Source organism: Leucoraja erinacea, chromosome 22 (genome assembly GCF_028641065.1).
Source record: "Leucoraja erinacea ecotype New England chromosome 22, Leri_hhj_1, whole genome shotgun sequence".
NCBI lineage: Eukaryota > Metazoa > Chordata > Chondrichthyes > Rajiformes > Rajidae > Leucoraja > Leucoraja erinaceus.
In genome coordinates, this window is record NC_073398.1 from 382,089 (window position 1) to 406,841 (window position 24,753).

Here is a 24,753-nt window from a genome sequence, read left to right on the forward strand (position 1 = left end):
AGATATTTTATCATGTTGAGATAATGCATCACAGGTTTACAGGTGTTACTGAGTTGTGACATTGATAATGAATGTCCTGATCATACGCCAGAACAATGTCTTGGCGACGTATCAATCGTGATTCCTGCAGCATCACTGAATTCTCAATCGTTTTCCGAGTCCTGGAGTTCCAAACTTGAAAAGTGTTTATTCAAGCGCTATGATTATAGGGCATCAGAGCAAAACATTAAATTTTACTTCGGAGTCACGTGAGTGACTACGTGATGAACCCGTCCAGCATGCATGCACAACATGAGCATTCACGCATTGCAACAGCGATGAACAGGAGTACAGGCGCTCCCGCTAGAAGTTTAAAAAGACGGACCGTCAGGTAAGTAACTTACTCTGAGATCGTGATATCCAAAACCTTGTTCTGTTTTGTCCAGAAAAATGAACACGGCAAAACAGGGAAAGAAGGTCGCTCGTCGTTCGACTCCAACAGAACAGGAGCGTTCCATCAATGGGGGATGATCGGCGGCACCTGGACCGCACACGCTGTGGTCAACAATCATTGATGCCGAGCCGAGCCCAGTACCGCTAGCACAGCCTGACCAACAGCAGCGGACTGGAGGCAAAGCGAAAAGGAAATCGGACCAGCCGGTAACCTCCGATGACTACGGTGAGGAAGACTCACTGCCCGAGAGCGGCAGAGAAAGCCGCCTGAGCCGCATGGAAAGGCTCATGGAGCAAATGCTCCAGCGAGACTTGCTTCGGGAGCTGGGGCAGTCTCGCCAAGGGAGTACAGCCACTCCCGCACCAGCGCATTACAATGCACTGGCCATCGCTTCTCCCACAGCCGAGGGCAGCATTGGTGACCATGGCAGGGCTGGTCAGGAACAGGGGTCACTGGCCGAAAATGTCGGGAGTGCACGGGGTACAGGATCAGGAAGAGCTGCTGGTTGTGGCAAACCGCTACGTGGCTACACCACGAGCGGGGCGGCCGTTGCAGCCAAAACTAGCGGCCAGCATTGACGACCTGTCCTTCAAACCCGTACAAGAACAGGTAGTCAATGAGGCATTAGAACTCTACTCGCCTCCGGAGAACTGCATTTCACTCAACGTACCCGCCGTAAACAGCCAAATCTGGGGGTACGTTGGGCAGGGTATCCGAACCCAGGAACTTAAATTGCAGTGCATACTAAAGCTCCTGACGTCAGCTATCACATCCTATGCTCGTTCCGTGAACAGGGTGGACATGACCACCAACCAGCAAGACACCCTGGCTCTGCTGTGTAATATGCAATGTGAGATCAATAACCTCCGCAAAGAGGCAATAAGACCTGCCCTCAATCCCAAATTTGCAGGACTGTGCAAAACACCGGCCTCAGAGCCACAGATCCTGCTATTTGGTAAGGACTTGTCCAAACAAATCAAAGATCTAGAGGCGGAGTCAAAAGCATTTGGCCTCATAAGGGCAGGCCCCGGAACGAGCAGACCCACACAACCCAGACGGTAGTACCCCACCGCGACCACCAGTCGACGTCAACCTCATGGGACTGGTGAAAGCTCGGGGTCCGCATACCATCCCCGAAAGCTTTTTTTAGACCAGGGCCCAGAGCGGACCCCATCGAAAATGCACCACCCCCACCCAGCACTGCTAGCACAGCCTGACCAACAGCAGCGGACTGGAGGCAAAACGAAAAGGAATTCGGACCGGCTGGTAATCTCCGATGACTCCGACAGATGAAGAAACAGAAGAAAGGAGCACACCCATAACAATGGAGGTAGGTGGGTCTGGTTCCTACCAGCATATAAAAAGTGGGGGAACTGTACTAACAGGGGGGAGATTACACCTGTTCATGGAAGCATGGACGACTATCACAAATGATAGTTTTACTCCAGAGCCACGTGAGTGACTACGTCCAGCACGCATGCACAACATGAGCGTTCACGCAGTGCAACAGCGACGCAGCGGGGGTCAGGCGCTCCCGCTACAGCTTAAAAAAGACGGACCATCAGGTAAGTTTATTCTGAGGCCGTCTTTTCCGAAAAAGAAGTGTTTTGTTTTGTCTCACCAGGAGGAACATGAGCAAAACAAGACATGCCAAGAAATCCGCCCCCCGTTCGACTCCAACGAAGGAGCGTTCCATCAGTGGGGGGCAAGAGGCGGTAGGACCGCTAACCCAACGATCCGCCATCCCCGACACCATGCCGAGCCCAGTCCCGCTAGCACAGCCTGAGCAGCGGGCTGGATGTAAAGCAGCATGGAAGACCAACCGGCCGGTGGTATCCGATTCTTCGGACGGGGCCTGAGCCGCATGGAGCGGCTCGTGGAGCAAATGCTCCAGCGAGACTTGCTTGAGAAGGAGCCGTCTCGCAAAGGGAGTTCAGGCACTCCCACCACAGTGCCTCACAACGCACTGGCCATCGCTTCCCCCTCATCCGATGGCAGCTTTGGCGACCAGGGCTGGGCTGGTCAAGAAGAGGGGTCACTGGCCGAAGATGTCGGGAGTACGCGTGGGATACAGGACCAGGAAGAGCTGCTGGGTGTGGGAGACCGCTACGTGGCAGCTCCACGTGCAGGACAGCCATTAGAGCCAAAACTGGCGGCCAGCATTAACTACCTGTCCTTCAAGCCCCTACAGGAGCAGGAAGTTAATGAGGACCTAGAGTTGTATTCGGCCCCAGAGAATTGCGCTTCGCTCAACGTGCCGGCTGTCAATAGCCAAATCTGGGGGCACATTGCGCCAAACATCCGCAATCAAGAGCTCAAACTACAGCGGATCCTCTGACGTCAGCCATCACTTCATATGCTCGTTCCGTGGATGGGGTGGAAATGACCACGAATCAGCAGGATACACTCGCACTGCTGTGTAATACCCAGTTCGAAATTAACAACCTCCTCAAGGATATTATAAGACCTGCCCTCAACCCGAAATTCGCGGGATTGTGCAAAACGCCGTCCACAGAGCCAGAAATCCTGCTCTTCGGCAAGGACCTTTCCAAGAAAGTAAAAGACATGGAGGAGGAGTCCAAAACATTTGGCCTCATGGGGGCAGGCCCCGGGACGAGCAAACCCACAAAACCCAAGCGGCAGTACCCCACCGCGTCCACCAGTCAACGTCAACCCTATGGAACTGGTGAAAACCTGGGGTCCGCACATCACCACCGGAAGCCTTTTTTAGGCCAAGGCCCAGAGCGGACCCCATGGAAAATGCGCCACCCCCCAACCAACAGCAACACATCAGACAACACATCAGAAGACTCATCATCCGACAAAGAAACAGAAGAAACACCCGTAACCATGGAGGTAGGTGGGTCTGGTTCCTACCAGCATATACAAAGTGGGTGTTCTATACTAACGGGGGAGATTACACCTGTTTGTGCAAGCATGGAAGTCTATCACGAATGACAAGTATATACTCAACAGCATTCGTGGATATAAAATAGAGTTTACTCTAGAAAACTTGCCACCAGTTCAGCACTCACCCCAAAGGGTCTTTTCCCTCTCAGTTAAACAAAAACTAGAGGGCCAAGCAGATCTGGTGAGACTACTCACAAAGGGTATCATTGAAAAAAACAAACATGAACCCTTGGAATTTGTCTCTAATATATTCACTAAAACCCAAAAAGATGGTGGATGTCGCATCATCATTGACTTAACTTCACTAAATATGTTTGTTACATATATACATATTGTGGGCGGCGCGACTCACGTCGCAGCGGCCTCTGCAGTCCGTCAGTCTTTTTGTTATTTTTTTGTCCCGTTTTAATGTAGTTTTTTTTTTTTTGATGGGGTATGTGTGTGTGGGTGTGGGGGGGGGGGGGGGGGGGAAACTTTTAAAATTTTTCCCCTGCACGGAGAACCCGACCTTTCCCTGTCGGGTCTCCGTTGTCGTTGGGGCTGCACCGTGGAGCGGCCTCCAGCAGGAACGTCCTGGGGCTCCAGTTACGGAGCCTGCGGACTTTACTCACCATCGCGGAGCTGGCCGAGTCTGGAGCGGGAGGAGCTGTGGTGGCGCGCTGCTGCGACCCGACCCTCGGAGATTCGGAGGCTTACCGCAGGTCTGGTGGACAGTGACACCGGGAGCCCGCGGGTCCCTGCTGGGAGACCGCTTTTCGGGGCTTCCGCAACGGCGACTTCTCCTGCCCGAGTAGCGGGGTCGAGGATGACCTGGAGCAGGGCCTTACATCATCGCCCGGCGTGGCTTCAACGGCTGCGGGACTTTGCCAGCGCCCGCCTTGCATCACCCGGCGCGGCGTTAATGGCCGCGGGACAATTGTTATCGCCCGCCGGGGGCTCTGTCTTTGACTCTGACATCGGGGGGAGAGGGAAGTGCAGGGGAGAGATACGTTTTTTTTGCCTTCCATCACAGCGAGGTGGAGATGCGCTGTGATGGATGTCTGTGTAAATTGTGTTGTGTCTTGGGTCTTTTTTTTCTTGTATGTATGACTGCAGAAACAACATTTCACTTGAGCCTCTATGAGGTTCAAGTGACAAATAAATTGTATTGTATTGTATTGTTAAGTATATACATTTCAAAATGGAAACGTTTGTAACTGCCAAACAACTGATTTCCAAAGGATACTTCATGGCAAGCATCGACCTTAAAGATGCTTACTATTCAGTACCCATTCATAAGGATCTTCGCAGATACCTGACATTTACCTGGATGGGGCAACAATGGCAGTTTAAAGCGTTGCGGACGGTTTAACATCAGCCCCAAGATTATTCACCAAGATACTAAAACCAGCCTTGGCAATATTAAGAAGGCAAAAACATATTGTCATGGCATATCTTGATGATATCTTAATAATAGGCAAAACCATGGCATTGGCTATATCAGCTGTGTCAGCTACCAAACAATTGTTTGAAACCTTGGGATTTGTCTTACATCCAGATAAATCTAAGTTGACGCCATCCACAACCATGGACTATCTGGGCTTCACAATTAACTCAGTCCACATGTCTGTAACTTTGCCAAAAGACAAAACAGCAGAATAGGCACAAACATGTAACAATTTAATGGTCAACGATCGACCAACCATTCGACAAGTGGCGAGAGTAATTGGAAAGATGGTAGCAGCATTTCCAGCTACACAATTTGGACCTCTGCACTATCAAAACTTACAAAGAGCAAAAGTGCAGGCACTAAAACGACATGCAGGTCACTTTGACCGAACCATGAAATTACCCATTGAAGCAATATCAGAGTTACAATGGTGGATAGAGAACATTTGGCATAGTTCCAGTCCTATCATCATCATCATCAATAACCCAACATTAACTACCTGACTTTTTTTTTCTCCAGAGATACTACCCCTGACCCCCTGAATTACTTTAGCACTTTGTGTCTATTTATAGATGAACGACATTTTGAGTCAAGACACTTCATGTGGATCCAGTCCAAATGGAGAGTCCTGACCTGAAATATTGACTGCCTATTTCCCGCCACCAATGCTGTTGGACCTGCTGAGTCCTTCAAGCAGCTCATTCTTTTTGCTGAAGGAAAGAGTGGATAGACTCTATCAACACTATATCTCCTAATTCTAACATTTTGGAAAAAATCAGAGTGAAAGAATATTTGAGCTATGTCCAAGTTTCTCCTCGTGATGCAAATTCCATTATCTTTCAATGGATCTTCTCCATTACGTAAATGGGGAGTTAAAACGATATTTCAGTTGAATTGTGTTGGTGAAAAGGTAAAACAAATAACCCTCATCTGAATGTAATTTATCTTTGAATGGTTAACAATCTGCTGACATGGTACATATAAAATTTGTCTTACTTGTATTCTTATCAATTAGACGTACTTCGATCAAATGGCCTGAACAGTTTGTGTGCACAGGCCCTCCATGAACAAGGAAATCTTCACTTCTATAGAGGAAAGAGGAGGTAATTTTGTACCAATCTGTCATTTGACCTCCATATTAACCTGACAGTTATCCAAAATTAAAATATTGCAGATTCAGACCATTAGCATGAAACTCTTTTTCTCTTTCCACAGATGTTACTCTAGTTCAATACTTCTAACATTCTCTCTTTTTATTATCCTGACATATGTTGCATTTGGGCTAGGGTAACAATACATTCTATGGTATAAAATGTAAAGCAATGTCATTGTTGGGAGAACCACCACTTCAGGTTAGTTTTGGTTTTGTGGTCCATTGTATAATCTCCTGCCTCCAATTACCTTACCTCAAATCCCAATCATTAGTTGTCTAACTTGCCCAGTCTCATGGAACGTTGTCTTCTCATACCAATAGATAAGCAAAGAAAGTTTGTTTTCCAAATTATATATTCTTGAAAGTCGGCAATAGAATCATTTCCAAATTCAGCAATTTAAAAGAACTGCAGACTATCAAAAAAAGGAATTTAACGTGACAATGTTACTTTTGATTTTCTTCCAACAGAGGCTAATCATCAAATTATGTTTCCAATTTCCTTATGACAAAATAGATCATTTGACGCATCAATCTATGCAAGCTGTGAGTGCAATCCATCAATCCCATTCCTACACTTATTTCCACATATGTCCACCACTTCAGGAGAGGCAAAGGGGGGGGGATAAAAAAGGAGGGGTGTTGCATTGTTAATTAAGGAGGATCACAGTAAGCTGTCTCCCCAGACCACTGGTCAGGGGCGAATTTACGGACTGTTCGTCCAGTGAGGCTATATGGGTGGAGTTCAGCAACAAGAATGGAATTATCATCTTGTTGGGAGTGTACTACACGCCCCTAAATAGTGAATGGGAATTAGAACATGCCAAATATGTCAAGAGATTACAGGCAGTTGTAGAACTAATAAAGTGCTGTAGTGGGGGATTTTAACTTTCCAATATTGGCTGGGAATGTCATAGTGCAAAAGGTTTAGATGGGGCAGAATTTGTCAAATGTGTTCAGAAAAGTTCCCTCTGGCAACATGTAGAAGGCCCTACACAGGAGAGGGCAATGCTTGATCTAGTCTTGGGAAATTGGGAGCGACATGTGGATAATGTGTTCATGGATGAGTATTTGGGAACCAGTGACTACTATTCTATTGGGGTTTAAGATAGTTATGGATAGGGACAGGGCAGGCCCATGACTTACAATTCTAAATTGGGGCAAGGCCAACTTTGGAGGCATTAGACAGGAACTTATTCAAGTTGATTGGAGCGGGTTACCTAAAGGAAAAGGAACGTCAGAAAAGTGGGATGTTTTTAAAAATGTGCCGACAAGAGTCCAGGCCATGCATGTCCCTGGTAGAGGGCAGGCCAAGGCAAGTGGGTGTAAGGAAGCTTGGATGACAAGAGCAGCTTGAATGATTACAGGCAGCTGCGTGTAATCTGGTCAAGAGCAAGAAGGGGGCATGGGGCAGCCGGGATGAAGTGTACCTCTGGAAGAGGTTTGGGAACTGAGGGGCACTCCAAAGAAGGAAATCAGGTGGGCGATAAGGTGACACGAGATGGTTCTGCTAGATAATATTCAGGGTAATCCCAAGCAATTTTATGAGTACATTAAGGGGGAAAGGTTAACCAGAGGGAGGATAAGGACCTCAGGAATCAAAGTGATCAACTCTGTGTGGAGCCATAGGAGAAAGGTATTTCTCCTCTGTTTTGATCATGAAGAAATATATGAGGACTGGGGAACTGGGGCATTCAACGGAAGTGTCTTGAGGGCAGTCACCATTATGGTTGAGGAGGTACTGAAGATCCTTAAGCTTATGACTGTGGGGAAACTATAGAGGAAATTGCAGTTGCCCTGGCTGAGATTTATGTCATAATTAAATACTGGTGATGTGCCGGTTGACTAGAGGGTGGCAAATGTTGTGCCTCTATTTAAAAAGAGATGCAGGGAAAAACCTGGTAATTACAGCCAGTGAATACAACATCTATAACCATATAACCATATAACAATTACAGCACGGAAACAGGCCATCTCGGCCCTACAAGTCCATGCCGAACAACTTTTTTTACCCTTAGTCCCACCTGCCTGCACTCATACCATAACCCTCCATTCCCTTCTCATCCATATGCCTATCCAATTTATTTTTAAATGATACCAAAGAACCTGCCTCCACCACTTCCACTGGAAGCTCATTCCACACCGCTACCACTCTCTGAGTAAAGAAGTTCCCCCTCATATTACCCCTAAACTTCTGTCCCTTAATTTTGAAGTCATGTCTGCTGTGGGAATATTACAAAATAATATTTTGAGGGGGAAAATATACATGTATTTACATAGTCAACATGGCTTTGTACGTGGGAGATCGTACCTCGCAAATCTAATTGAGATTTTGAAGATGTGACTAAAATAGTTGACGAGGGCAGAGCTGTAGGCGCTGTATATATGGATTTCAGAAAGACATTTGACGGTTTCTCATAGTAGTCTAATCTGGATGGTTAGATTGCATGGGATCCAATCGGAACTGCATCTATGTCATCTATATTAATGATTTTGACAAGAACATCAAAGGTATGATCAGCAAATTTGCAGATGACACTAAAGTGGCTGGTATTGTAGATAGTGAAGACGGTTTTCAAAAATTGCAGCAGGATCTTGATCGGTTGGGCAGGAAGCTGAGAAATGGTTAATGGAGTTTAATACAGAGAAGTGCGAGGTGTTGCATTGGGTAGTCCAACAAGGGCAGGACCTACACAATGAATGGCAGGGCTCTGGGGAGCCTTGTAGAGCAGAGGGATCTAGGAATGCAGTTGCACCCTTCCTTGAAAGTGATATCAGGTAGATATTGTGGTCAAGAAGACTTTTAGCATATTGGCCTCCATCAATCAGAATATTGAGTATAGAGGGTGGTAGATCATGTTACAGTTGTATTTGGCATTGCTGAGGCCATATTTTGAGTATTGTGTTCAGTTTTGGTCATCATGTTATAGGAAAGATGTTGCCAAGCTGGAATGGGTGCAGATAAGATATATGAGGATGTTGCCAGGACTCAAGGGCCTGAGCTAAAGGTGGAACAGGCTAGGATTTTATTCCACTAGAAGATGAGGTGTACAAGATCATTAGAGGAATAGATGATGGGAATCGAGGACATGTTTAAGTTGATAGGGAATTATTTAATTGAAAGGGTGACTTTTGTTACACAATGGGTGGTGGGTGTATGGAACAAAACGGAGGAGGTAGTTGAGGCATATATCATCATATTGCTTAAGAGATATTTAGACAGGTACATGGATAGGATAGGTTCAGGGGGTTATGGGGCAACGCAGGTGAGTCGAATGAAGTGGGGGATGTTGGTCAGCATGGGCATGTTGGGCTGAAGGGCCTGTTTCCATGCTATGTGACTGACTCTTTAAGTCCACTATGAGTCCCACTGCACCTACCTACACTAAAGACAATTTAGAATTGTAAACTAACTCACCAGCCTACATGCCTTCGGGATGTGGGAAGAAACTGGAGCACCAGGGGGAAGCCCATTTGGTCACGGGGGAATATGACAACACCACACATCACTGGAGGTCGCCATTGAAAAGATAGCTCTGAGGCAACAGTGTTACAGGTGTGAACCACTGTATCTCTCACAAATTATTGGACATTCTGGGAGGTTTGGCAACCCATTGTACATGCTACTAAAATGGACTGAAATATCCAAATTTTATTTCCCCACATTGTTGAGCTTATGTAACTATTTTGCTACATTTGCCACAACTAAAATGTGCCATATTTTCTCCTCTTGGAAGGGTGAGGTGATAAATTAGTGGCATTTTTTGTTTCCTAATCCAAGATGACTGAGTCCAAGTATACAATGTCTAACATTGGTCTTGCTAACTGCGGCTGAGATTTTTTATTTTTTTTTTAATTTATTTTTATTAGAAGCAATTGTACAAGAATAAATCGCTCGGCATCTACCATTATACAATTATTGTACAGCTTCATTTTTTTCAAATTTTATCATAGCAGCCACACAATGGACAGAAAACAAAAACACCAATTAAAGGAAAAAAAAAACGAGTGGGGGGCAGCCAGAATATCAATCAAAGTGCAAGATTCGCTCAGATTAAAGACATAGCACAGCAGCAAAATAAACAGATCAGACAGTTATGCCTCTTCAAGCAAAATCAAAAATGGTTTCCACACCTTCAAGACATAATTTTGTAAATTCCCTTTGTTAAAACGAATCTGTTCCATCTTAGCAATAGAAAGCATTTCGTTGAGCCACCTCTTAAAACATGGGGAGAGTGGGGACTTCCAATTCAGTAATATTATTTTTTTTTTAGCTGCGACCATACCTGCTCTAAGAATCTGCTTCTGGTGGGAAGGAAGGGCCCTTGTATTGTCAGAGCAACCAAAAATAGCCAGATTACAATCAGGCGGAATATTTATTCGACATTGTTTGGAAAGACAGTTAAATATGTCACTCCAGAAATTACTTCATACTGGACAATGCCAGAATAAATGTGATAGTGATCCTTCTGCAGTACCACATCTGTCACACATGGAGGAAACCGATTCAAAAATCATGTTAAGTTTGGTTTTAGAATAATGTAGTCTATGCAAGACTTTAAATTGAATTAATCTGTATCTAGAACTAATAGAGCAACTCTGTATACCGGACAAACCTTCCTCCCACAGTTCATTTGACACAGGAGTGCCCAATTCTGCAGTCCAGGCCTCCCTGAGATGACCGGCTTCAACTGGTGTCGTAAAGGCAGTGACAATGCGGGAGATCAAGTGTTTAGAGTCAGGCTGGGAGAGAAGTAGATCATAAAGAATGTGACTTTTTGGTTTGACTATGAATTCTGGGATACGCTCCCGTACAAAATGCCTGACTTGAAGGTAGCGATAGAAGTGTTGTTGAGGAAGGCGATATTTAGTTTGGAGCTGAATAAATGAGGCAAATTTATTATCTATGTAGAGATCATCAATACAACACAGCCCCTTCCCCCTCCAGTCCAGAAACACTCTATCCATCAGTGCCGGTTTGAACAAGTGATTGTGTACTATAGGGGTATACACTGAGATATTTACCAATCCAAAGAATTTTTTTATTTGATTCAGAATCCTTACGGAGTTTCTGAGAATGAAGTTATGACCAACTAATTTGGAGGGAACCTGTGCTCCGAAAAAGAGCAACACTGGGAGAGAGGTCTCTGAAACAAACATGGATTCAATTTTTAGCCAGAGTGGGGAATCATCAGGAAAGCCCCACTGCCAGAAAGTGAGAGCCCTCGCATTTGCAGCCCAGTAGTAATGCTTCAGTACCGGAAGGCCGAGGCCACCCCTGTCCACATTTTTCTGTAGGTGGGCTTTAGCAATGCGAGGGGGGTTTGTCTGCCCAGACAAATGAGAGTATAACCAAATCCAGTTGTTTGAAAAAAGATAAAGGTAAGTAGACAGAAAGGTTTTGAAAAAGATACAAAAATCTTGGAAGTGAAACCATTTTGATAGCATTGATGCGGCCAATCATTGAGAGGGGAAGCAGCTTCCAGCACCTAATGCTAGCTTTTAATTTGTCTACCATGTCCAAAAAATTCAATTTAGGTAGGAGTTTGGGGTTTCTGGAAATCTTCAGTCCAAGATAGGTAAAGTGGGTGGTAACTAATTTAAATGGCAAAGATTTCAAGAAAGCAGGGCTCAAATTATTCGTCAAGGGCATGAATTCACTTTTATCCCAGTTAATTGTATATCCTGACAGTTTACTAAATGACTTAATGTAGTTCAGAAGGTTGGGAACTGACACTACCGGATCAGATAAACAAATTAATAAATCATCCGCATATAAATTCACAAGACTTTCAACATTACCAAATTTTACAGCATGGATACCCGGGTGACCCCTGATTCCTATTGCAAGAGGTTCTAAAGCGATATCAAACAGCAGGGGAGAAAGGGGATCACCCTGTCTAACACCGCGCTGCAAGTCAAAAGGTTGGGATTTTTCTGTGTTAGTCAGAATAGAAGATACTGGATTTGAATAAATTATTTTAATCCACTCTATAAAGTTCATCCCAAACCCAAACTGTTTTAACGTCTCTAGCATATAGGGCCATTCGATCTGATCGAAAGCCTTCTGAGCATCGAGAGATAGGATGGCAGCTTGCGTATCCTTGTCATGAACCGAATATAAACTAAATGAGAATCTATCCGGTATAAATCCAGTCTGATCAGGATGTACAATTTTTGAGATATGCTTACCCAATTTTGTGGCCAGGACATCAGTTATCATCTTCTGGTCACAGTTCAGAAGAGCGATTGGTCTGTAACTTGCAAGGTCAGTCTCTGCTTTTCCCTTTTTTAGGAGCAAGCAAACATTAGCTTCATAGAGTGAGCTGGGGAGCCTCTTGTTTTTCACTGAATCATTCACCATTCTTAACATGAGAGGAACTATTTTTCCATGAAACGCCTTATAAAATTCGCAGCCGAAGCCATCTGGGCCTGCTGCTTTTCCAGAGGGAAATGCTCGGATAACTTCCAGAAGGTCATCTACAGAAATCTGAGTGTCAATGTCATCTCTAGATGCTCCATCAAGTTGTGGAATATTTACGTTAGTGAAAAAAGTACAAAAATCTGTTTCAGTGGGCTTTACTTTACTGGAATAAAGTTCTTTATAAAAGTACCTGAAACAAGCATTTATATGCTTCTGGTCAGTAACCAGTATACCTGATTTTAATTTAATCCTATGAATAGCACGATTAGCTTGCTCACCTCTAAGTTGACTTGCTAATAATTTCTCTGGTTTATCACCGAGTTCAAAGTATTTCTGTGTGAGCTTTAGTAATTGGCTGCTAAGACGTTTATTGAGGATAGTATTATATTCATATTTTAGTTTTAAGATCTTATTGTAGTCAGACTGTAAGAGAGAGGATCTATACATCTCTTCAAGCACTGGAAACATCTTATCAATATCCCTAACACGACGATTACGTTCTCTTTTTGTATATGATTCAAATGAAATAATATGGCCTCTCATCACAACCTTAAAGGCCTCCCATAAAGTGGAATCAGAGACTTCCCCATTATCATTTGTGGTAAGAAACTCATCTATACATGCAGTCATTTGGTCAATAAAAGAGTGATCATTAAGAAGAAGAGGGTTGAAGCGCCAGCTGTACTTTTGTTTGGACAGAATATCTTTAAATTGAAGTGACACCGGACTATGGTCAGAAATCAAAATATTATGATAGGTGGAATTTGTTATACTGGACAGTAATTCAGACGAAATCAAAAAAGTAGTCAATCCTGGTGTAGGATTTGTGGACATGAGAATAGAAAAATAAATCTCTGTTAGTAGGATGCTGCAATCACCAAATGTCAACCATATTCCTAGTCTTAGTTAAACCATTTAAAGTTTGCACTGAGGCTATGGTAGGAGCCGGTTTTCTTGAGAGTCTGTCCAGGATTGGGTCTAAATAACAATTGAAGTCACCTCCAATAATGACATTAGGGCTAGAGGCTGGTATCATATCAAAAATGTTACGAAGAAAATCAGGATTATCTACATTTGGGGCATAGATATTAAGCATAGTTATTGGAAGTGAATTTATGTGACCTGAAATCATGAAGTATCTGCCATAAGGGTCTGCTTTCATAGATTCAAGGCAAAATGTAATACTGTTACGAAAAAGAATAGCAACCCCTCTGGCCTTACGAGTAAAAGGCGCTTGGAAAACCTGAGAAATCCAGTTTGCTTTCAGTCTACCCTGTTCGTTTACCCCGATGTGCGTTTCTTGTATAAAAATTATATCCGACTTCAATAATTCGAGATGTGAGAAAACGCGACCCCTTTTAATTACATGACCAAGTCCCTTCACATTCCATGAGACTAAAGTTAAATTGTTATTAATGCTGCTATGTGCAGTACTGTCAGGTACTGACATTATCCCTGAGACATAGACGATCTGGCATTCCTCCAAAAAAACCACAAAAGACAATAAAAAACACATAAACACCACACATTGCTGTGCAAAACACCACACTCACACTACCCCGTAAACATATTCCCTACCCACTCACAGAGTGCCTCCCCAAACGAAGCACGGGTGTCCCTCTAAGCCTGGGACCGCTAAACGCACGCGAGGTGAGTACCTCCAAAAACAAAACCAAAAAAAAGTAGCTAGCTGAATAAAGCTACAAGAAGCTCCGCCACCAGCCACGGCTGAATTAAATAAAACAACATCAATTGACAGTCTCATACAGGCCAATTGAATTCTCTGAACTACAAAAAGTCACGTTGAAACATAATCAACCCTCTGAACACTCAGAGTGGGGTCAAAGTTTTTAAGATATGTCTTTTAACTCAGTGTTCAGAAATGACGTTGCCTCACCCGGTGAAGTGAAAACCTTGACGCGGCCCTTGTGTTTGATGCGGAGCTTTGCTGGAAAGAGGAGACTATGCTCCACCTTGAGCTCCCGCAGCTCGCCCAACACATCACTGAATTCCCGTCATTGTCACATCACATCTGGTGTGTAGTCCGAGAAGATAAGCACCTTATTGCCTTCATACACCAGCTTACGCGCCTTCCGGAGTCGTAGTATAAGCTCCTTCTCCCGATAAAAATGGACCCGTGCGATAATGGCGCGGGGCCTGGCTCCCTCCGGTGGTGGCGGTCGCAGGATCCGGTGTGCCCGATCGATAATCACCTTGGACTGGAAGTTGCCATCTCCAAGAAGATTCGGTATCAGAGCCTCGATGAATTCCGTCGGTTTACCTCCTTCCTCTAGCTCAGGTATGCCGATAATTTTAATATTATTGCGGCGTGATCGACCCGCGAGGCCCGCCACCTTGAGCTTGAGTGCGCTGTTCTCATCCTTCAGGCCGGACAATGACTTTTCCAGGAAGCTAATACGGCTTTCTTGCTCCTGCACCTGCTCCTCGATAAACTCTACCTTCTCCAACAGTTCCTTTTGGGAGCTTTGTACTGCCTGAAGAGTCTGCTCCAATTTATCAAACCTGACATGAATGTGTTTGAGTATCTTATCGGAGGCCTTCTCCCAGATCAGCGGCAGGTCATCGACGACGTCACCACCTGTAACTTGACCCAGAGCTCGACTGGGGGAGCTGCCACTAGCATTGCTAGCATTAATATTAGCTGAAGCTAGTCGGAGCGACTCGGTGTCTTTAGACTTCTTGTGAGGCATGACGTCCCAAAAAATCAGTTAGCCTGACCCCTATTGTGTCAGGAAAGTTCCCGAGGCCGGTGAAAAAAAATGTGAGACTATAATAATACCAAATATAAAGACTGGCACGGAGGAGCCTCTGGAAGCACGTCTACTCCATGTGCTGCTCACTAGCACTTCCCCCCCCCTCCCAACTGTAGCTGAGATTTAACTGCAGGATCGAAGCTGCCAATCAAATATACTCACTTAACATTAAGTGTGAAGTACATCTGGTTTAAAAACAGAAAATTATGCAAATATTTAGCAAGTTGTGCATCTTCTGTGGAGAGAGAAACATATAAAAGATCATGAACCTGAAAGGTTCACCTGTTGAGTATTCTAGGTTTCTCTGATTTTATTTCAGTTGCCCATCATTTGGAGTTTATTGCTTTTCAAGTATACTTAGATGGTTATTTCTGTTTTTCTCCATCTGTCCTGTGGTCTTCTCCCAGTAACAGTGTTTCCCAATTCCATTCTGAGTTTGCTACTCTCATTCTTCCTCATTGCACTCCACCTATATGTTCCTCTCTTGTGTCTTCACTTCTTTCTCTTTTTAATAGTGCCCTCCCTCTTCCTCACTCTTTGCCTTGCACTTTCACTAGTTTGCGTGGCTTCCCCTCTATCCCTCCTTCCCTCCACCATTATTTTGTAGCTCACATCTCTTCCTCCATTGTGAATACTCCTTTCTCCCTCCATCGCTCAGATTGTTCTCCCCCTTTGATTGTTACTCTAGTTTGTATGTTTCTGTATCTGTCCTATTCCTCAACTTTTTTTCTCTCTATCCTTCCGTTGTTCCCTCAGGGCTTAATTTCCCAGGTAATTTTCAAGTCTATTGCTAACAAATGACAAAGAAGTGATATTTGCAAATACAAGGAACAAGCAGGATATGAGCCGGAAGAGGTTAGTTCGAACTCACATCAGCAAGGGTACTGGGAATCCGAGAATTGTGCAGACAACAAACATTTCTTTGTCAGCAGGAGCGGTATCCTGGAGACCAGCTGGCATTACTGTGTGCAAGGATTTGAATGCTAATATTTATGAGATTATTACTTGCCAATAATAGAAAAATATATATTTTTCAGGAACGCTTTTAAATGCTGGTCGCAAGCAATTGATGCAATTGTAAATGTGACCGACTTTATCAATAACTGGCAAGACATGGAAAGTAGCGGCATTTCATTTAAACATTCAAAAGATTTCAGTGAAACTCTGCTACAGCGAGCTGGTATCTGGGGCTGTGTGCTGGCTGGAATCTTATCTGCAAAAATAGCTCAGTAAGTATGACAAACCAGCACATATTACATTATTCCGTAATAAGCAAAAAATAACTTTTTTATGTAGGAAGGAACTGGAGACGCTGGTTTAAAATAGACACGAAATGCTGGAGTAACTTGGTGGGACAGGCAGCATCTCTGGAGAGAAAGAATGAGTGTTGTTTCGGGTTGAGACTCTTCTTCAGACTGAGTCAGGGGAGGGGGAGATACAGAGATAAGGAAGTGCAAGGTGTGAGAACGAGACTTCAAAGGGGGTGGAGATCAAGCAAAATGTAGAATAGATCATTGTTAGCTAGGAGAAGGTAACAACAAAGCAAACAGAAATAAAACGTAATCAGGGACAGTCACATTGGTGGGAGGACTGTTAAGGGGGAGGGATATAGAGAGAGGGGTTACTTGAAGTTCCAGAAGTCAATATTCATACCGCAGGGATGTAAGCTGCTCAAGCAAAATTGAGGTAATGTTCCTGCAATTTGCGCTGGGCCTCAGTCTGATAATGGAGAAGGCCCAGGACAAAATGGTCAGTGTGGGAATGGGAGGAGAAGTTAGTGTTTAGCAACCGGGAGATCAGGTAGGTTTAGCGAAAAAAGTTTTTACATGTTTTGATTGTCAGGATTAAATTTATAAATTGCCGCACAGATTATACGTGACTGGATTCCACTGTAATATATTTTGGTGAAAAAAAATTATGTCATAGAGTTAGTTTAGTTTAGTTTAGAGATATAACGTGGAAACAGGCCCTTCGACTCACCAGGTCCACGCTGACCAGTGAAGGAGATTGCAACCTTCACGTGGTCTTCCCTGTTTGGACGAATGCAATGAACCCGGCGTGCACAATCAAATAAGATCAAATAGAACAAGTTGTCCTACAACTTTAGGCTGTGCACGCCATACCCAAGAAGAAGAAGAAAAAGAAGCAGCAGCGATCCCCACCCACTTAAACTACACTAAACACTCTGGGCACAATTTACAATTATACCAAGCCAATTAACCTACAAACCTCTATGTCATTGCGGTGTGGGAGGAAACCGGAGATACCGGAGAAAACCCACGCAGGTCACTGGGAGAATGTACAAACTCATTACAGACAGCACCCGTAGTCAGGATCGAACCCAGGTCTCTGGCGCCGTAAAGCAGCAACTATACCTCTGCGCCACCATGCCACTCCGAGGAGAGATTATAGAATCGTACAGCTTGGAAATAGGACCTTTAGCCCACTGAGCCTCCATTGATCATGAAGAACCGATTTACACTCATCCAACACTGATCCCATTTTAGTCTCCCCACATTCCTATCAACATCCCCCGGTATCTGCCACTTGCTTTATACACCAAGGTCAATTTACAGTGACCAATTAACTTATCAACCCACATCCTTGGAATATGGGGTGACAATTGAAGGACATCCACAAGTCACAAGGAAAACAAAGTTTTTAACTTTTTAGCTAGAGTTTTGTGGCAGCAGCTCTACCAGCTGAGCCATTACAATACCCTAACACTTTTCACTTAGGGTATAAGTTGTCGAGCCTTATATCACAGGTGGTAAAGTTATCGGAAGGGATTTTGAGAGACAGGATTTATTTGCTTTTGCTGGTAAGGATCGATAAGAGACTTGGGGAACTGCTCAAGTGTCGAATAAAATACAAAGTTCTAGAATAACTTGGCAGTCAGGCAGCATCTCTGGAGGAAACGGACAACTGGCATTTTGAGTTGCGACCCAAAACATTATTTGTTCATTCCATCCAGAGATGCTGCCTGACCCGCTGAGTTACTCCAGCTCTTTGTGTTGTATTCAAGGACTGATAAGGGAGAGTCAGCATGATTTTATCCATGGGGAAATAATGTTTTTATGAGTAAATGCTGGTTTCTTGACCTACATTTCCCTCGACCTACATTTTCACTGTCACCTTGCTTTACCTATTAGTGCTGAATTCCTTCTGCACCACATTCTCCCATGAACCCTGGTCCCCCAATCACTTCCCATTTCTAAATATTCACACATCTTAAACCCTCCCTAATTGACAAGCCTTGTCCAGTCACTGAGTTTACTGTTAGCTCCAGCTATTTAATAACAGTGATGGGTTACTCCACCATCTCCAATAAGATGATTTGATATGAGAGAAAATATATTTTGCAGGAACACATCTCCACTTGGTAAGAGCGGTTAAATGGTTAAAAAGCAGCTTGCATTATGGTAAATTGGGATATAGACAGTTTTCTAGGAACACAACCTCCCCATAACATAATCTGTATTTATAATTATGAGAAGTTTAGATAGGGTAGATAGCCAAAGTCTGTTTACTATTACATGCCTGTCTAAAACAAGAGGTGACCGTTTAAGGTGAGTGGGAGAAAGATTACAGAGGAGTTTAAGGATAAAACTTGTGTACCAAGTAGTTGGTACCTGGCATGAGCCTACAGGAGGTGATGGAGGCAGGAATTTAAGAAGCCTCTGCGATACGATAGAACTTTATTTATCCTTGGAGGGAAATTGTTCTGCCAACAGTCATAACAACAGTCCTCCCTCCCCCTTTCCCTCCCCTCTCTCCCTCTTTCTCTCTTTTCTCTCTCTCTCCCCCTTCCTTTTATTTCTCCCTCCTCTTATTCCCTTCCTCCCTCTTTTGCTCTCCCTCTCTCCTTCTCCCTCCTCCCTCTTTATCCCTCCTCTTCCTTTATCCTCCTTTTCCCTCCTTCTGTCTCCTTCTCCCTGCCCTCCCTCCTCTCCCTCTCTACAACCTTCCTGCTCTCCCTCTCTCCACCCCTTCCTCTATCCATCTCGGCCCCTTGAGTCCACCCAAAATCAAGACCAATCCCAATGTAACTGCAATCCCACCGCACACTGGTAACGTTTCACCACTAGGCTTATCCAGAATTCTACCGCTGCCTGAAAAATAATCAAAGGCTCAACTTCCACTGAGAAAGAGAATTCCAAAGACTCATTGTTATACGAGAATTTCCCTGAACAGTCTGTGACCCATAGTGCTGTGGCCATAGCGCCTATTTTAAACCCCATAGCGCTGCAGCCGGTTGCGCTATATTTAGAACCCATAGCGCTGCAGCCAACAGCTCTTTGTTTAAATTCCCATGTATTAAACTGACAGTGCTCTGTTTAAACCTTTAAGCGCCAAACAGTGCTGTGTGTATTACCTTTACACCTCTTTGCAGGCCGGATGCGGAAATTTCCTGCAATTTCCCGAAATTATTCCATTTCCTTAAAATGGCAGGTAATTTCCTTCAAAGTGGAAACACTATGCAACCCACAATAGCAGACTCAAACTCTGTAAAGTTACTTGAGCAGAGCATCGAGATGGAATTAATATAGGTAGATTGAATTATTACAAATAGGTATGATGGCTAGTATGGATATAATGGGTCGAAAACCCTGTTTCAGTGGTGTACACTCTATGAGTCTAAGCCTGAGTTATGTTCAGGTATTGCAGCAAATTGACATAGGAAGCTTTATTTCTTGCAAAATAGTAAAATAATGCAGCAAATTGCTGCAAATTTCCCATTGGCAACTCTGCTTGTATACGCTGAAATTGAATCTATTCCATTACAACCTCTTTGCATTCCCATCTCCACCTGATTTCCATTTAATTTTATGTATTCAGCAAACTTTTGAAATATGCCATTTAGTCCCAATCTATAGAAACCCATTTATTTCTATTCTGTGTTTTCTATCTGTTAACCAACTCTCAATCCATGCAAGTGTAGCACCTGGTTCCATGTGTTCCAACATTGTTAACCTATGAGGAAACTTATTGAAAGCCTTCAAAGAATCCGCTTTGACTGCTGAAACATATTAATATTTATTGGTGCCTTGTATTTAGTCAAGCATTGTCTCAACTACCAATGCCAGACTGACAGGACAATAGTTCATTCCTTTCTTTTCCTTTTTTTGTCTGTTCAATTTAATTTTTTTCTTGCATTGACTCCTTTGAAACCACTGGTTGATTAAGTTAAAATAATTAACGTTGTTAATAAACATGCAATCTAAGCTCATTTCCTCCTACCTCCTTTTTCTGATGTGCCATCAGCAGAGAACTGTTATTAGTAGGAAGGAACTGCAGATGCTGGTTTAAACCGAAGATAGACACTATTTTTGTGTCAATTAACTGTTATTAGTATTTCACTTTGTTATGAATGCTTCACCATAAGTCTGTCTTTTGTTTAATAATGCTCTATTCTTGTGATTTAGATTTATTACATTCTCGGACTTCAAATTCAGAACTGATTGCTGCATCTTATCAAGCTTTTTCTTTAAGGTATATTCATGATTATATGCCCCTAAAATATAACGTATTTTCTACGCACAGTGCATGTGGGATGACACTGTTGTTGCCATCACTGAGGGAGCTTGTGACAGTAGGGAAGAACTGGCATCCAAGTATCCTAGTGTAGACATCTCAAGTGAGATGTGCTGGACGTTGGGGGGTGAGGAGGAGAATATAAAAGGGAGATGGCATTGAACTGTTGGTCAAGACATGCATTACCTCAGTAGTCGGGAAAGATATCTTAGAGAGCTCCTCAAATTAGGCCATATCAGTAGAGATTAGGAAGAAAACAAAAGGGCGTATTACAAACCTTTAGTTTAGTTGAGAGATACAACGCAGAAACAGGCCCCTCGGCCTACCAAGTCCGTACCGACCAGCAAACCTCGCAAATTAGCACTACCCTGCACGTACTAGAGATAATTTTACATGTATACAATTTTACCAAGCCAATTAACCTACAAACCTGTATGTCTTTGGAGTGCGGGAGGAAACTGAAGATCTTGGAGAAAACTCACGCAGGTCACGGGGAGAAACATACGGACAACGTACAGACGGCACCCGTAGCCAGGATCGAACCCGGGTCTCTGGCGCTGTAAGTCAGTAACTCTACCGCTGCGCCATCGTGCTCCAGCAATCAACAGGAGATACAGGGACAGATATGTCAGCAACTAGCAGGGAGATATATTAGTAGTAAGATTGTTACCCTTGGGGATTTAAAGTTACTGAACACTAACTAGGATTGCAAGTGTAAAAATCTTAGGTGTATATCCATCAACTTTTTCACACAGTATGAAGATAAACCAACAAAAGAAGGAGCAATTCTAATCCTGTTCCTTTTCTCCAGAGATGCTGCCTGACCCACGTAGTTACTCTAGATTTTTGTGGTAAATCCAGAGGTGCTTAACGTATATTAAGGGCAAAAGAATAACTTGGGAAAGAGTAGGTCCCGTAATGAACAAGGGGACAATCTGTACTTGGAGCTAAAAGGTACTGGTGACTTTCCAAGTGATAGCTTTTCATCAGTATTTGCAAAGGAAGTGGACTTTGTAGCTGGAGGATTCAGCGAAAGAGGCGAAAGTCTAGTGCAAGCTTCCACAGATAAAGAGGAGGTATTTGTTTAAGAAGGAACTGCAGATGCTGGAAAATCGAAGGTACACAAAACGGCTGGAGAAACTCAGCGGGTGCAGCAGCATCTATGGAGCGAAGGAAATAGGCAACGTTTCGGGGCGAAACCCTTCTTCAGACCGTCTGAAGAAGGGTTTCTCCAGCATGTTTGTGTACCTAAGAGGAGGTACTTGATGTCTTACTGGTGTCTAAAAAGTGAATAAATCCTCAGGGCTGGTTGAGATTTATCCTAAGCTTTTGACAAGGTTCCACATGATAAACTGGTCCAAAAGGTTAGGCCCCATGGGATACAGGGAAAATTCGTACATTGGATCCGAAACCTGCTTGTCAGTATGAGTCGGCAAGTGAGGTTATGGCATTGTTCCTGTGTTTGAAAGAGATCAGTATTGGGACTCAGAAAGTGTTTTTAATGTATATGAACAATTTGGATGTACATGTAGAAGGCCATCAGTAAAGGGCCTGTCCCACTTGGCCGTCATTTGCGCGTCATGCAGATGGCGCGTGAAGATTTTGCACATCACAAAATCCTGCGATGCCGCGCGCAGCAGCGCGTCACTGCCTATGTCATCGCGCACCATGCGTGCGTAATGCACACCATGCGCGCATCACATGTGTGTCACGACGCACGCGATGTGACGTGTAAATGATGTAGCGTAAATTACGCGCAAATTATGGCTAAATGGGACAGGCCGTTAAGGAAGAATGATTGCAGATGAAAGATGGTGGGGTTGTTGATCGTATGAAGGGCGGTCTTAGGCCATAGGGCAATATTGACATTTGATTTAATTTAAAGATGCATTTTGAAAACAGGCCCCATAATCAGGATCGAACCCGGGTGTCTGGCGCTGGAAGGCAGCTACACCATTGTGCTGCCCTGTTTTGTTGACATGTGCTGAGAAATGGGAGATAGATTTTAATCCCAATACTTGCTTCCATCTTGCCTCCTGTAAGGAATTTATTCCATCTTTCAGTTCCAAAATCTACTTTGTGTTTGCTCCAGTGGTCAAACATTCTGCAGAGATATATCTGAAACGACTTCCTTCTTTCTGAACTGTGGTCAGAATAATTGGCTGCATCTCATCTATTTCCTGTGCCTATGCTCGTGCCCTTTCTCGTCTCGGACAGAACAAGAATAGAGATCCGCAGCCTCCTGATTCAACTGATCATTCTTTGCAATTACTATCCCCTTGACACATTCCCCTCTCCTCCTTTGTCAGCACTTCAAAGGAATTGCTTCCACTGTCTCCCTCATCCTCAAAAGGGCACCCGTAAGAATCAAGAGAGAGAGAGTCAAGAGTGTTTTATTGGCGTATGTCCCAGATAGAACTATGAAATTCGTACTTGTTGCAGCACAACAGAATATGTAAACAATATAATAAATGAGAGAGAAAAAAAAGAGGAAAAAAAGTCCAATGTACTCATACTCACAAATACACATACACACATATATATATATATATAGACACATACGTACACACAAAAAAACAGTCTATTGTAGTTCAGAGCTTGTTTGAGGTTGTAGTGTTTAATAACCTGAAATGGCTGTAGGCAAGAAGCTGTTCCTGAACCTGGATGTTACATTTTCCAGGCTCCTGTACCTTCTTGCCATTGGCAGGAGTGAAATGAGTGCATGGCCTGGGTGGTGTGGGTCTCTGATGGTAAGGATAGCACACTGGTGCAGCAGTAGAATTACTGCCTTACAGCATCAGAGGCCCGAGTTCAATCCTGGCTGTGGATGCTAACTGTACGAAGTTTGTATGTTTTCCTTGTGAAAATTGTAAATTGTCCCTAATTGTGCAGGATAGTGCTAGTGTACAGGGTTACCGCTGGTCAGCATGGATCCAGGTGGGCCAAAGGGCCTGTTGGCACACTATATCTCCAGACCTCTAAAGTCCCTCTTCCATTTGCATGGTCCTGCCATCCAGGCAAAACATTGTGAGAAGAAATATAATGCAGACAGTCAGAATTGCGAAAAGGGATCAACAACATATAAATATATCATTCCAGGGCCTGCTCAGAACTACTCTTCCACACCCACGAAGTGACTGTGAATATGCGTCATATGAAATTGGGCTTGATTGTGACGTTGTTGAGCTCATTCCTGGGATCGACCTTTTCTCAAACCGTTTCAGAGCTGATATACGGACAATGGTGGGAAGTATGAACTTCCTGCTCCACGAACTACATGCTGCAAAGCAAAACCTATTGGTATGAAAAATATTTTAATTACAATTCGCCGTTCTTTTCACTGTATTGAAACCTTTCCAAAGTTACTTAACAATTAACGTTCTGGAAAAATTGAGTATTTGTTTTCTTAATTATGCATGATAATTTTTTTAAGTCATCGCTCGATAGCAATATTGTATGCTTTTGAAACCTGCAAAATGCAAATAAAAATGGATTAATTGTTATCAAAGTTGATACATTTCTTCTTCACTCTCCCTTAACTTTATACCACTTATGGACAGGTACTGCAAAAAGTGACTGATATATTCTCGTTCAAAAAGTGCAGATTTGGACATCTTTGGTCCATAACATGTTTAACTATTGGATCTGCTGGACCATTTTATTTTGGAGTCTTTCTTGTCATTCCAGTCTTTAAGGATCATCCAGGATTTTAAAGATAACTTCTAGGCGTTTTCTTCTCTGCTGAAAACCACCTTTTCATTCTACCATCCCCACCTCCAACAAATCCTGCAATAGTTCATGAACCTCTTGACATTAAGAAACCTTGGGTTTAGTCATATCTGGCATTTCTCTCTAGTGCTTTGGACTAAAGTTCTATGAATGTTATCTCAAGTCTGAGCCCTGAGCTCAGACCTTTTCAAGATTATATCCCACCTCTAGATGCATTAGGAATGCATCATCCTCCAATTTTGTTTCCCTTGTTTATTTTTTTATTCCTCACCTTAAATTAAGGCCTCTGGCTATATATGACCTGTATTGGAGATACGTTCCTCACAAGCCATCCTATGTTTGCCTCTCATAATTTTGTGGACTTCCATC

At 43.5% G+C, this 24,753-nt stretch overlaps 1 protein-coding gene across 2 annotated transcripts in view; it reads left to right on the forward strand.

Moving 5' to 3' along the window:
* LOC129707613 (cilia- and flagella-associated protein 54-like) overlaps positions 1-24,753 on the forward strand; it is a 297,068-nt gene that overhangs the window by 249,771 nt on the left and 22,544 nt on the right. For both annotated transcript variants that reach the window (XM_055652738.1, XM_055652739.1), the window contains 4 exons: positions 5,788-5,875; positions 16,158-16,349; positions 20,547-20,613; positions 23,755-23,955. In XM_055652738.1, coding sequence (XP_055508713.1) covers positions 5,788-5,875; positions 16,158-16,349; positions 20,547-20,613; positions 23,755-23,955 — 548 coding nt within the window. The remainder of the gene's footprint in view (positions 1-5,787; positions 5,876-16,157; positions 16,350-20,546; positions 20,614-23,754; positions 23,956-24,753) is intronic.